Source organism: Colias eurytheme, chromosome 26 (assembly GCF_061535395.1).
Source record: "Colias eurytheme isolate Ceu_HAF_F1 chromosome 26, ilColEury1 Martin Lab GWU primary, whole genome shotgun sequence".
In the NCBI taxonomy this organism is placed as follows: Eukaryota; Metazoa; Arthropoda; class Insecta; order Lepidoptera; family Pieridae; genus Colias; species Colias eurytheme.
In genome coordinates this window covers 6,528,448-6,542,817 of record NC_143005.1, presented here as the reverse complement: position 1 = coordinate 6,542,817, position 14,370 = coordinate 6,528,448, and the positions used below count along the sequence as shown (strand labels likewise).

General features: G+C 34.0%; 2 protein-coding genes across 2 annotated transcripts in view; one reads left to right on the top strand and one right to left on the bottom strand.

Annotated features, from left to right (window-relative positions):
• The first annotated feature begins 387 nt into the window (after nt 1-387).
• The window catches only part of LOC149897238 (carbonic anhydrase-related protein 10-like), a 48,000-nt gene continuing 34,017 nt past the window's right edge, over nt 388-14,370 (top strand). Inside the window, exon 1 of the mRNA XM_090116759.1 lies at nt 388-553. The gene's annotated coding sequence lies outside the window, so the exon portion shown is untranslated. The remainder of the gene's footprint in view (nt 554-14,370) is intronic.
• LOC149897240 (uncharacterized) lies at nt 4,241-12,872 on the bottom strand. Its single transcript, XM_090116715.1, has 7 exons — nt 12,777-12,872; nt 12,416-12,451; nt 11,983-12,093; nt 10,923-11,142; nt 7,401-7,540; nt 5,418-5,546; nt 4,241-4,589 (listed from the first exon to the last, which is right to left on the bottom strand). The coding sequence occupies exons 1-7, from the start codon at nt 12,847-12,849 to the stop codon at nt 4,447-4,449; spliced, it is 852 nt and encodes a 283-aa protein (XP_089972841.1). The 5' UTR covers nt 12,850-12,872; the 3' UTR covers nt 4,241-4,446.

The following is a 14,370-nucleotide window of genomic DNA, read 5'->3' as shown; positions in this document are numbered from 1 at the left end:
AATTAATAAGAGTATCTTTTTCATTACGCTTTTCATGTCCTGGCGAACAGTTTTCCACTTTTTCCTGGCAACTTCAATTCATTACACTGTTACTCCAGGAAGTTCCTGTTTTAATTAAAGATATTCACTGAAAACCCGCCCATGGAGCCTTAACTCACTGAGACGTGGTTGGCTTATTTTTTTTTCAACACACTCATTCCCGCCTCTGCGACCCTCCCAAACAAACAGCGGAATACTTTAAAAACAATTTTTGGGTAAGTCGATATTGAACCCTACAATCACGTGATAAGGTAGGAAGTGGCTTGTGTTGTGTGTGAGACATACGTCGTTATTTTGGTGTGACAAAGCTTTCAGTTCATTCCATGAAAGCGGAGACAAGCTGAGGAATAGGTTCAGTTGACCGCGATCCTTCGCGAGTACGGATGTGCCCAGGGTTGCGCGCGAATTTTCTTACGACTTCCTGAAAACTTTTCGTTGACGTAATTCCGCAGTAGTCTTTTGTGTTAAGCATTGTGGTTTGTTATTACATAAATTGCTCAATTAGTTATTGCTGGTAAGTGGTATCGGTCAATTAGGGAAAGCTGGCATGTTCACAGTACTCACACTTATGCAATTTCACTTACAGTATGTTCAAAAATAAATGCAACTCTAGTTTCATTTTAGACTTGAATTGTAAAATGGGTGCGTTGTAGATATATATATGCAAATATAATTACTTATGAAAGCTCTCATAATTTACCTGTAAAATTATAATTTAAAAGTAAATCAATTGATGAAGTTAATTATTTATTCTAATAATAATCAATTGGATAAAAGTATTAATAATCATTCAATTATCAAATAATAGATAATTAAATTCCTGACTTTGGTCGAGTAAAGATATCTAAGAAATATTTTATTTGTAGTAAGTACGTAATACCTACCAATACGCGCTAACAAATATGTGTTACATGTTTATTGTATAATTTTCACACTATTGGTTTTAAACTCAAACTCAAACATTTATACAATTAGACTTCTTCTAGAAGCACTTTTGAATCGTCATAACAGTTTAACAGTTTTAACATTTACCACCAATTCAGAAAGCAGTATCTATAGAGAAGAAGAAGAATCTATTTAATCATAATCGTAATCTTCTACTTCACTGTATCTTTCATCGCTCGAAGAACTCGATGTTTCGTTGTCGGAATTTCTTAATGTTATTATAAATGAGTCAGTGTAATTATCTACTTTTGGTTCTAATTGAATATATTTTTCCTCATGTTCTCGCGTCTTTCTCCAAACGTCACTAAACATATCCAGACTAATAGCATTTGCTTCCTTTCTAAATAATTCTTCCACAGTTTTCAAGTTAAAGTTCACATTTTGTGATGCTTTTACGGCCAAAAAAAGCCATTTGAATCAGCTCCCCTCTTTTTGAACACTCCCCTCAGCGTCAAGCCTAGCATCGCAATTCTTGGCGTCAATGTTTCTAATGATGTTCAGTTTCGCGATCATTTGGAAGGTAAAGCTTCTCTAGCTTCTAAAAAACTGGGCGTCCTTAATAGAGCGAAGCGGTACTTCAAGCCTGATCATCTTCTTTTACTTTATAAAGCTCAGATACGGCCACACATGGAGTACTGCTCACATCTCTGGGCTGGTGCCCCGTTTTACCAACTCCTTCCACTTGATCGCGTACAACGTAGAGCAATTAGAATGATTGGCGATCCAAGACTTAGCGATCGGCTTGACCCTCTTGCTTTGCGTAGGGACATTGCCTCGCTGTGTGTCTTCTATCGCATATACCATGGGGAGTGTTCAAATGAGCTATTCGAGCTCATACCTGCTGCGGAATTCCATCACCGCACCGCCCGCCACAAAGCCAAGTTCCATGCACATCATTTGGACCGCTGGCGAACGAGTACCGTACGCTTCTCGCGTCACTTTTTTCCACGTACCACCACCCTGTGGAACAGTCTACCAAGTTCGGTATTCCCGCACTTATATGACATGGACTTATTTAAAAAGAGAGCCTACACCCACCTTCGAAAGTCGGTAACAGTCTCACAAAGGTAACTTTGTGAGTGCTCATGGGCGGTGGTGATCACCTCACTAGGTGACCCACCTGCTCCGTTACCCGCTCTATTATAAAAAAAAAAAAAAAAAAAAAATGCTACTTTCCCTTTATTATGCCCAAAAGTAACTCTATTGGGTTGAGTTCTGGATGGTATGGTGGAAGGCGCAATACACTATGTCCATGATCTTTGAGGATTGCATCAAGTAGGTAAAAATTGTGTACCTATAGTTAGGCTTATTTTTTTTTAATAATGTGATAACTCTGATTATTAATTAGTAATTTCATTTTTGAAAAAAAAAATGCCGATTTTAGTCAAATTCAAATTCAAATTCAAATTAATTTATTTGCCAAAAAACATGGTATACAATAGATGTTAACAATTGAGTTCCAGCATGTTCAGCCGTTATTAACAGCATGCAAAAAGTCAAAATTTATATTTTTCTAAAAAGATCCTTATCATCCAAATTTCCACCTTGGTGAGAAAAATTGACATTTCTAATGAAAATGAACAAAAAATTAAATGATTTTATTAAATACTGTAAAATAGTCTATAATTCTTCCATTTACTGTATCACAAAATTCTTCATAGATTTTTAGATATTCGTACTACACCAATTACATCACCCTGTATTTATAAACAATTGCAAAATATGACACATACATAGGCCGGGAGATACTGACACAAAATTTCGGGTCATTTGTAACAGAATGGCGGTTCTACAGAGGTCTTTTTCCGCGGTATGGCGACCATTTGGAATCGTCCGAAAAGTATGGCATGGCGATTTTAGTAAATGGCTGCATGACGATGGTTACCTGTGCAAAAGTGAGCCCGGTACAAATGGTTGAATTGTTTTTTTTAAATCAACGCATTCACGTCGGTATGGCGGACTGTAAGTCACATCGTAACTGTATGGCATGACACTACCGCCTACATCTTTTTTAAGGGCTATCGGTAAATTCTAAAATTTTTGTGTTACAAATCGTTGGACTTTCGCTATTTATCCGACGAGGGTGACTAACGCCCACGCGACTATTCCACGGGTACCAGCGTTCTGACCATCATTTTTCTTTTTGTCATTGCGTACTAAGACCCCTCTAGACCGCCATCCTGTTACAAATGACCCGAAATTTTGTGTCAGTATCTCCCGGCCTAACATGTGCAATGTGTAAATGTGTTGACGTTCCAGCTCTTCTTAATATACCTAAATAGTTTATATTTTATGGAAAAATATAATATTTTAAACGACGCACTTTGAAGTTGATTTTAATTTCGAATTAAATTTAAATTTTAAGTTTCCTGTTCCTAATATATATTTTTTTTATTTAGTTAAGTTAAGAATGAAAGTTAAGTTTTTTTTAAGTTGGTATCTAGGAAGAATATACTTCTATGGGTTTTAATAACGTTAATTACATCGTACATAATATTTTATTGAAGCAAGCTTTTTTTTGGCTTGCGTGTTGAGTGAAGTTTACCTATTTCTTATTTGCATGAAAATATTTTTAGACAGTTCAATATTATTTTAACATACGATTTTTAGATATGCCAAGTAAAAATTCGTTTGTACAATAACAATAATAATCTAATTAGCATTCATCACTTTTAAAATATTTATTAAGAATATAAATAGTTTAATAAATAAAAAATTCTTCATTAAGGAAAAACGTTACAAAACTGCGACGATTTCGCATAAAAATATTTTATTCATTGCTACATTTGACTATAACTTTAACCCTTTAAAGTGTAACTTTCATTATATTCTTTATTATAAACATAATAAAGTTGTTTTAGTCCCATATTGTGGAATTATTTGCAATGTACAAAAACAAATATCAATGCAGTAAGAGATAATAACTTTGAACTTAAGACATACGAAGTTGATAACCTTTAGCGTTAATAAATTGATTCCATGTTGTTGATTTTAGCAATATAATGGAAACATCTGTTTATTAAACATTTATTATATTTAAATATTTCACGATTTAAATATGGAAAGTATTATGAAAGCAGAATTTTTTTATCTGTCAATCCGCAAATCCGCACTCGAACAGCGCAATTATAATAAAACTCAAGAATAAATAAAAAATTATGGTCTTTAAATGAGAAAAAGGGCAGACGATGAATCAAAATCAGAAAAAAAATGTTACCATTTATTTAAACTTCATGTCATCAAGATGCTACCTAGACAAATAATTAATAGTAAAAAAAAACAAAGAAACTTCTCAACGCATGTAATTATTGTCTTGTCACCGATCCTTGATAAGTGTTCAATTTGAAATAAATCTGTCTGTTTAAAATGAATCAAAATCGAGTCTAAAAGAGTCGGTTACAAACAAACAGGTGAAACTAATAAAAGTGTGTTAAAAAGGAAAGCAAATATGATTTAATATTGCTAAAAGAGCTTATATCCAAAGTCACAAATTGCGTACTGAATATAATTCGTTACATAGTAAATGGATTCTTTGAAGAAGCCTTCCTGTAAGTTGATGGGGACCGCCAAAACAAACTCGGTTAAAGCTTGTAGAACTGTAGGATCTGAAAAAAGAAAAAAAAATATAACTATATATATATATATATATATATATATATATATATATATATATATATATATATATAAAACTCGTACAATTTTTTTATCTATGTACACAGTATACTAATGTTCTAAAGATGTAAAACATTTTTGTTTGTTTGCTTGATGCAATAATCTTATATATAAAAATGAATCGCAAAATGTGTTGGTAAGCGCATAACTCGAGAACGGCTGAACCGATTTCGATAATTCTTTTTTTATTATATTCCTTGAAGTACGAGGATGGTTCTTATGTAGAGAAAACGTAAACATGTACCACGGGCGAAGCCGGGGCGGACCGCTAGTATTAAAATAGATTTATTTGCCTGATATCAGGCCATTCAAAATAGCTTTCAAAAACTGTTTAGATATCTGTGTAATTGATCGGTTCGTTACATTGTGAAAAGAATAATTAAAAAAAGTGAAGTGAAGTCCCATGTCCCCTAGTGGGGTAAGGGACAGATACATCTGTTTCACTGCTCGATTTTCTTAAGGGATGTGAGGGATAAGTAGGAGATCAGCCTTCTGTGTCCTGCCAGACCTAGCAATTTTTTTTCTTCGTCTCCACCGGGAATCGAACTCATCGGTTCTACGCTCACGCGTCAACTATAACTAAGCACTGTTAAATATTAATAGCATCTTGCAGGGTGTATATAAAAAAAATATATTTGCTGTATTTCATGAATTTATCGTAGTTAATATTGTATAGTCCATATGAGGTGCATATAAAAATCTTATTGTATTTAACGAAATTGTTTACCTAAAGCACAGATAATATAATACCATACTAGTACCTGTAGTTAAAAATATAGTTGGATCAATTGTATACGGCGGACTTGCGTCTTCTGTGAATGTAAATACTTCACTTTTGTCAAATTGTAGATCCTTCAAGTTGGGTATTATTATGGTCAATGTCAATGCCGCTGCAACAAAAAAGGAATAATATTTTTTCGTTATACAATTTGGATTTCAGTGTATCTTGTTTTTTGATGTGAAAACTTCTTTAGCGGCGTTGAGCACTTTTTCTGTAATGGGTATAAAATCTTAAACTCGCGTCAGGACACGTGACCTGATCGAAAAATCGTAAGACGGATACCATTCCAAAATATCAAACATGCTCAACGTTAATAATCAAGTTTTCACTTCTGCCGGCACTCCCGGAGTGCAACCCGTCTTTTTTTTAATTATGAATAGGTAAACATTTGGCCGCTGTTTCACCTGATGGTAAGTGACAACGCGTCATAAGTTGGTACATGTTTACCTAGAAGGTGCCTATTCACATATGCTATAAATTTGGATAGATTGTAAGAAGGTGGAAAAACTGTATTCGGTAGAGAGGTCCTTAGATGTTCGAGTGTTTAATGTAACTTTTTTGGATATTTCCTGTTTTATTTTTAAAAAGTTATTATTGTCATTTTACTCATTAGGCTTTCGATATCAGTTTAAAGTATTACAGAAAGATTACAGATATTATCTGTAATAGTTACGGAATAATCGCCTGTGCACACTTAACAATTACACCTGTATATGCCACTTCCTGGAAATGTAGTAGTTATTTACTTTTGTTGTTTGTTTGTTTGAATGCGCTAATCTCTGGAACTACTGGTCCGATTTGAAAAATTATTTCAGTGTTAGATAGCCCATTTATCAAGGAAGGCAGGCTATATATCATCACGCTAAGACCAACAGGAGCGGAGCCGTGCGGGTGAAACCGCGGGGCGCAGCTAGTCACTATCACTATCACTACATAGTATAAAACAAAGTCGCTTTCTCTGTCCCTATGTCCCTATGTCCCTTTGTACGCTTAAATCATTGAAACTACGCAACGGATTTTGATGCGGTTTTTTTTTAATAGATAGAGTGATTCAAGAAAAAGGTTTATATGTATAATAACATCCATCAAATAGTGGAGAAGTACTGTTATTTTCGAGGTGTCTAATGTGATGTCGTAAAAAATTACATTTTTTCCGCTTACATTGCAAACGCAGGCTGAACCCTACGAGTTTTATCAAAATAATGTACTAAGTATTATACACATTGAAAAGGTCTACAGAAAAGTCCGCGATGGTATATGTCTATCTTTTATGGATAACCCACAATAACTTTTTTTGTCATTTACTTTTTACGACAAATAATGGCTAATTTTCGAAGCGATTTTAACCAATAAAGCATTAATCCTTAACCAATTAAATACCTTAAATACATTGTGCATTAAATATAGATCTATATGGCCCTTTACACCGTATGATTTAAGTGAATATTTTCGAAGATATTACAGATTTAAAAATTGTGGGACGTAGCGTTTGCGGCGGTACCGACCGGCCGCCCGGCTATATATTTTGTACCTACCGTGCGAAGCCGGAGCGGGCCGCTATGTTTTTATATACAACGTTCACAGTTTTTCTGTAGTGTATTTAGTATCAGCATTGCACCCGTGCGAAGCCGGGGCGGGTCGCTAGTTATATATAAAATTAAAAACACGAAAAACGAGCGAATGCTCATTCCCCCACTATGTCACATTCGTTTAGTGTACAAGCGTAGAGTATTCTTTCGTTGTTCTTAGTGCGTTCGAAAAGATTCTATGCAATGTTCTAATTCTGAACAACTGAACTGAACAATACTGAACAATACGACTTTTCGTTTACACTAAAAGATCACGAAATAATGCTCTTGATATTGCTCTAGCTTTATGTTCGTTTGATGTAAATGTTAGGTAAGACAAACATCCATCCTCATAATCTTTCGAATTGAAATAATAGTAGGTTAAAAGGACTTACAATATGTAATGTTCAGGGCGGTCGATCTTACCACCGGCTCTCTACCGCGTCGTTGAAACCTTAAGTAGAACTTATCAATCAAAACATTGAAATTACGCAGCTGAAGAGCTAGTAAAAGTCTATCCGTCTTTTTGTTAATACTGAAAAAAAGAATACAAAATTATGTCAGTATGTTGAGAAATCACTAAAAAATAGCTAGGAAAAGAAAATTCAGGTGTTTTAGGTATCTCGGTTACAATTGTCTATACCGTACACTACTATTAACTATAGATTACCTACTGAAATGTTGAAAATGAACTAAAACAACAACCTAATTTAACGATTAAACTATAACAGTATGTCTATTGCTAGTAATACCTTGATAATTCAAAATTATGAAATATAAATATTAAAATTTAAAACATACTTAACTTGTCATTATATTACAATCATATGATAATGACTCTAATTGAACAATAAAATCATAACCCACTTTGATTAACTAGTAATGTTATGATAATAGTACTCCTAATTATATCCGACTGAAGTATTAAATTGAACATTAATTATTAAACAAGTTATTCATTATTAACAATAATTATTATTTATAACGCAAGAATGCATCACGATCATCATAATTCACCGATGATTAACCGAATGAATATTGCACGAGAGCCTTTAATATTGAAAAATAATAAATAGTTGAATAATAAGAAATACCAAAAAATAGTGAGACTTAATAATTCTATATGTTACTACACTCTATACATATAACGACACTCTATTTAACGACAAACTCTCTAAGGCGCGGGACATATACAAGCGGCGCGGCGCGCATCGGGCGCACTGCTGGCGTGCATCGGGTGCGCTATTGGCATTTTGTATGAAATAACTTTGGAAAGGCGGCGCAACCGTGGCACAACCGTGGCGTGCCGTCTCGACGCCTTTCCAAAATTCTTTCATACAAAATGTATAAGAAGGACGTGGTGCAAAACAGATTCAAGAGGTGCGCTTATGGCACGCCCGCGCCCGCGCCGCTTGTGTTTGACCCGCGCCTAAAGCGTCAAAATCCGCGCCTTTGGTTGGTTTAGCTTATCTACCATACAATGATACACTCTACTACGTGACCAAACCAACTAGACCCTTTTCAACGGGTACAGATAGCAAAAAAAAAAAATTAATAATATCACTGTTCGCTCTCTGCTATGAATAGTCTTATTTTACCCCATTTCGAGGGCTGTCTATAAATAACAACACAGTAAAAACTTAAACAAATAACAAAAAAAAACTTAACAGTCAACAACAAGCTTTAACGATTAATAATAAAAAGTACAGAAATAACTAGCGATGCGAAACGTACGAATGCGTCGATGCTGCGAACCAAGGCGAACGCGGTACCTGAGGCGGTAAGCGGGCGGGGAGGCCGCATTCCACCCGAGCGTCTAGTTGGCTTGGTCGAATAATACATAGCATCACACCCACTCTCAATAACGACAACAATTAAGTAATAAACTCGACGTCATGCATACCGAACTTTCTAAGAAATTCGTTCTTTTGTTTACAAATTGGGATTGCTTGCACGTGTAGACTGTTTTTGACCATGACTAATAAGTATGAGTCATGGATTATCTATACGGTATCATATTCTTAGTTGCTCACAAACTTTCAAACTGTAAACATGGCTAGTAAAAGAAAATCATTGTGTATTGACGAAAAAGTTTTATTGATACGCGCAATAGAAACGGGAGAGAAGATAAGTGATGTTGGCAAACGCTTTGGATTTAGTCGCTCTACCGTGTACACAATATGGAAAAACAAGGAAAAAATCCTCCAAGCTGAGGGCGAGGGAAAATCTTCCAAAAAATTAAAGAGACCTAAAAACGAAGATTTGGATGAAGCTATACTATCTTGGTTACACCGACAGCGCCAGAATAATATGCCTATTTCGGGGCCTCTCGTGAAAGCTAAGGCGAAGAATTTTGCTGAAGAACTTGGTTTAACTTCTTTCAAAGCATCAGAAGGTTGGCTAGGAAAATTCAAGCAACGTCATCATATCAACCTTGGAAAAATAAATAGGGAAGCACGAAGTGTCGATACGAATGTGACTCATGATTGGATTAATAGAGTGTGGTCAAAATTCACAGAAAAATACGCGCCAAATGACATTTTCAATGCTGATGAAGCAGGAATTTTCTATAATTTGACTCCAGATAAAACTCTAAAATTTAAAGGTAAAAAGTGTTTGGGAGGAAAGCTTTCCAAGGAACGTATTACGGTGCTTGTGGCTGCTAATATGGATGGCACAGAAAAAAAAAAGCTAATGGTAATAGGCAAATCAAAAAATCCGCGCTGTTTTAAGAACATTAAAAATTTGCCAGTGACATATAAAGCTAATAAATCAGCTTGGATGACCAGTCAGCTTTTTGAAGAAGAAGTGCGAAAGTGGGATGCAGATTTAAAGGGACGAAAAATTTTACTTCTTGTTGACAACTGCCCTGCCCACCCGTTTATATCAAATCTTCAAAACATAGAGTTGGCATTTATTCCTCCAAATACGACAAGTGTCTTACAGCCAATGGGCCAGAGTGTGATTAAAAGCCTCAAGGGTCACTACAGAAGACAATTATTGATGGAGCTTGTTGAATCTGAGGGTAAAACTTCTATTAATATGTTGCATGCAGTAAAATTTTTATCTAAAGCCTGGAAAGAAGTGACACCTACAACTATACAGCACTCTTTTCGACATGCTGGACTTTGTAGCTATTTTACGAGTGATGAAGTGGAAACAGAACCTGATAGTGACGACGAACTTCCATTAACTGAGTGGAATCAACAGTTTAACATGGCAGGAAATACGGTAAATCTTCAAACCTACATTGAAGTAGACGACTGCCTGCTTACAACGGCTTCACTCACAGACAAAGAAATTTTGGATTCAGTACGAAAAACTGAGGATCAAGAGCAAGGAGATGAAGAAGATGAGGCAGATGAGCCTGAGCCTCCGCCGAGCATTAAAGAAGCTCTGAAAGCAGCTAAATTATTGGAAAATTATTTTCTTTATCACCAAGATGTTACAATATCGCAAGATATAAATAAAATATGTAAAAAAATACAACAAAATTACTGGTGCAGCAAAAGACGTCAAACAAAAATAACACAATAGCGTTCAAATAACATTATTTTTTATGTACATAACTACTAACACTAGTCTGAAATAAATTTTCTCTCTTTCTAATTCAGATTTTTCTTCTCTCCATTTAACGACAACTCTATAATATAACGCCATAAAATGCACAGTCCCTTCGGTGTCGTTATATAGAGTTTACACTCTACCTATATATTATTACTATTGCTTTTTAATGTAGGCTTAAATAATATGAACACTACAATTAACCGTTCTTATGTATTTTACTAAGAGTATATTTAATTATCAAAATGCATTACTTGCGTCACGTTTTCAAATCAAAAGCTTAAAAAAACAAATACAAACTAAATACCAAGTAAGATACTTTACTAATTAATATGTGAAAGGCATATACTTACTAAAACTCCTCAATCAGGCCATTTTCTCCTCTATATGTAATATCATAGCCAGTGTAAGTAATATTCAATCTAGGAAGATGATCTGTAGATTGTGCCCTGTACAGTGGATCTGGGACCGGCCCATAGACCTCTTTGCACTTCCCATGAGTTGAGAAATATCGTCTGATGCAATTCCGATCGAACACTCTGCACGGTCTTTCTATGCCTTCTTCGTATTCGTCTATAATTATTATTATATGTATATTATCATGTGAATGCAGGTTTTACAAGAAGTAATCTTGCGTTATACAGATAAGTAACTTTATAACTTTATAACTTTATTGGCATTAAAAAATATATAGGTACGTATAAGTGAATTATTAATACAGATAAGTGAATTATTAATTAATAGAAAATAAAATAATATTATTATAATAGGATAAAATTCGAGAACTGAAAATTGTAGAGCTAACGCGTTAACTCAATCAAGTTATTTGTAATTATTACTCGAATTTATTTATTGAATAATTTTTGTTATTGCTACTCGCTCAACAACCTTCATTTTTTATTACACTTTCATTTTAAATTAATACATTATAGCGTCACATCGAATATTTTGTAAAATTTCCACACCAATATAAAAAAATTATGGTTTAAGTAAAACGAAATATATCATCATCATCATCAGCCCCTTTACGTTCCCACTGCTGGGACACGGGCCTCCTATGAGGGTACAGGCTAAAATCCACCACGCTGGCCAAGTGTGGGTCGGCGGATGTCACATGTCGTCGAACTTTTGATTCTAAGATATGTCGGTTTCCTCACAATGTTTTCCTTCACCGTTCGAGACAAAATATGTCTATACTAATATTATAAAGCTGAAGAGTTTGTTTGTTTGAACGCGCTAATCTCAGGAGCTACTGGTCGGATTTGAAAAATTATTTCGGTGTTAGGTAGCCCATTTATCGAGGAAGGCTATAAGCTATATTATATCATCACGCTAAGACCAACAGGAGCGGAGCAATGCGGGTGAGAGCGGAGCGCAACTAGTATCATATAATTATTGCAAGTTAACGCTTACCAGCAGCACCATCTTCAGAACCAGTACCACCTCTGACGAGATCAACTAAGTTCCCTGGAATTATATTCCGATCCAATGTCACTCCTGATGGTAAGTCTGGTATAGGTAAAGCTGGAATTAAAAATTGTTTTATCACCAAATATCACAAAAGAAAATACGACACATAAATGATACAATCATCAGTCTTAAACATCATTGGTATTACCACAAAACAATTTAAACACAGTCTAACTTTAAACCCGGCTTCTGTCACTTTAATATTAGTTGTCTATGTGAAATACGACAAAACCAGATGAAAGAGAACCCGCGCTTAAAGATAAACCCTGTCTAAAGGTTTTTGTGGTATGACAGCATGTAAATTTAAAAATAATTTTCAACTTAAAATTGGATTGTAAATATTATTTTGTAATATCAAATAATTGATGCTACTTACAAGGATTATTGACGATACCCGGACTTGAAGGAAGATCTAAAATAAAAAGGAAATGCATAAGTAATAAAGATAAGTTTATTTTTCTATATCATTCATTTCAAAATTAAGAAGACAAAGTACTGTTTAAAATTTTTCTAAATTATATCTAAATAAAACTTCTATTTAAAAAATAATAATATAAGTCGGTACACAATAAAACATGTACCTGATGCTTTAATATTAAAACAATGAAATAAAATTGAGAAAAACTCAAATTATAAAATAACCAGAAAATAAATATAGTATGTATCTCGAGTAGATCGAAACAATACGATGTTATAAGTATTTATACAACATTTTTTTAAAGAAAATGTCCACTTACTAAGCTGAAGAGGCGCCAAACCCTGGCCCAAAATACATTCTAGTGTGAGCCACAGACATAATATTATTTTCATTTTAGAAGCACAGAAAGGTTCTACAGTTGAATAGCGCGCGTAATTGTTTACATACCTACTTATATACAATTTGTGACGTATTATCATATGTATAGGTGTTCTTTTTTCGCTTGAGTTGGAGTTTTTGTAAGCTTGAGATATTATAGGTAATTCATTACGTTTTGTGTAGGTGTTTTACAGGGAAAATTAAAACCAACTTTGGCAAAGGTGGCAATTGTTTTATTTCAAAATTGTTTGTTTTGTTTTAGAAAGTATATTTTCAAAAAATCTGAATTCCCTTTTTATTCCTGTTATTCTTTTAAAAAATGTTTCTTCAAAAATGAAAAACATCTCTCCTTTCTCTTTTTTGAATACTAAAAACGTCGTCTTGTCAGAGAAAAGTATAGCAGAGCTAAGTAGGTAGCAGATTTGATTAAAAAAAATTAAGGAATATAAAATGAACAGCTGTATAAGCTATTATAATATGATTATTGATAAATAATTATTATGTTCTGCTTAATTGTTATTAAACGTTATATTAGTCAAAATATTGCGTGATATTTTAGCGTTTGGATAATATTCAAATACACGATTTTAGTACTTTAGAAAAAATATGTATTTCTGTATGATGTAAAAAAGGTTCCCATAAACCTTTTTGCCAATATTTGAGTCTGAATTTATAGCGCTAATTGATATGAAATTGTTTTATTTTGTTTTATGGCAAAAAATTCGATCACGGCTGGCTGAGTTGGTCAGGCGTCCGCCCTGGATTGGCGTGAAACGATGCGGGTACGAATCCCACCACGTGATCGATTTTTTTCTTTTCTTTATTAATTTTTGATCATTGATATGTCATTGTTTAATTATATATAGGTATGTATTTGTATTAACTATTACGTAACACGGCAAGTAAATAGAAACACTTAACAAGGTTTTAATCACATGTTATAAAGAGAGAATGTATGTTGCGTAGAGAAAATTGTTTTATTGGAAACAATTTACTTTCATAGAAGCAAATCGTGCAAAATACATATTTTAACAAAAACAAACAACATTAAAAGAACTCATTATTGATTCAATAGTAATATAATTATTTATGCATTATTAATAATTATTCAAATTTCATTATTATAATTTTTACCTAGATAATAATTTAATATGAGTAATATTTAACATAAATCAATAAATCATCGTTAATCAACTTGCATGTTTATAAACTCTGAAGGATATATGTAAAAAGATATATGTTTATTTGATACAGGGTGTTTTACGATGACTACAAATGTATCTAAATATATATAAAACTCAAAGGTGACTGACTGATGTTTTATTGACGTAACCGGATATGGACAGCTAGAGAGTATATTTCTTAAGCCGGCTTCTCACGTACCTGCAGCAGGGGCAATATTAACCCTTAATTATTGTGATGTGTTTAGGCATGCAGAGGCAATTTAGAGAACAACGGAAATTGCTCCAACCGCCGTGCAACCGAGATTGTTCCAATATTGCCCCTGTGGCTGGTACGCAGGTTAAGGCGGGGAC

Excerpts from the sequence above, each read along its gene's own strand:
- LOC149897240 (XM_090116715.1), bottom strand. The coding sequence starts at position 12,849 with ATGAAAATAATATTATGTCTGTGGCTCACACTAGAATGTATTTTGGGC. Across the intron at positions 11,143-11,982 it reads TTCTGAAGATGGTGCTGCTG|ACGAATACGAAGAAGGCATA; the intron begins GTAAGCGTTAAC and ends TAATAATTATAG. Across the intron at positions 4,590-5,417 it reads AACTATATTTTTAACTACAG|ATCCTACAGTTCTACAAGCT; the intron begins GTACTAGTATGG and ends TTCTTTTTTCAG.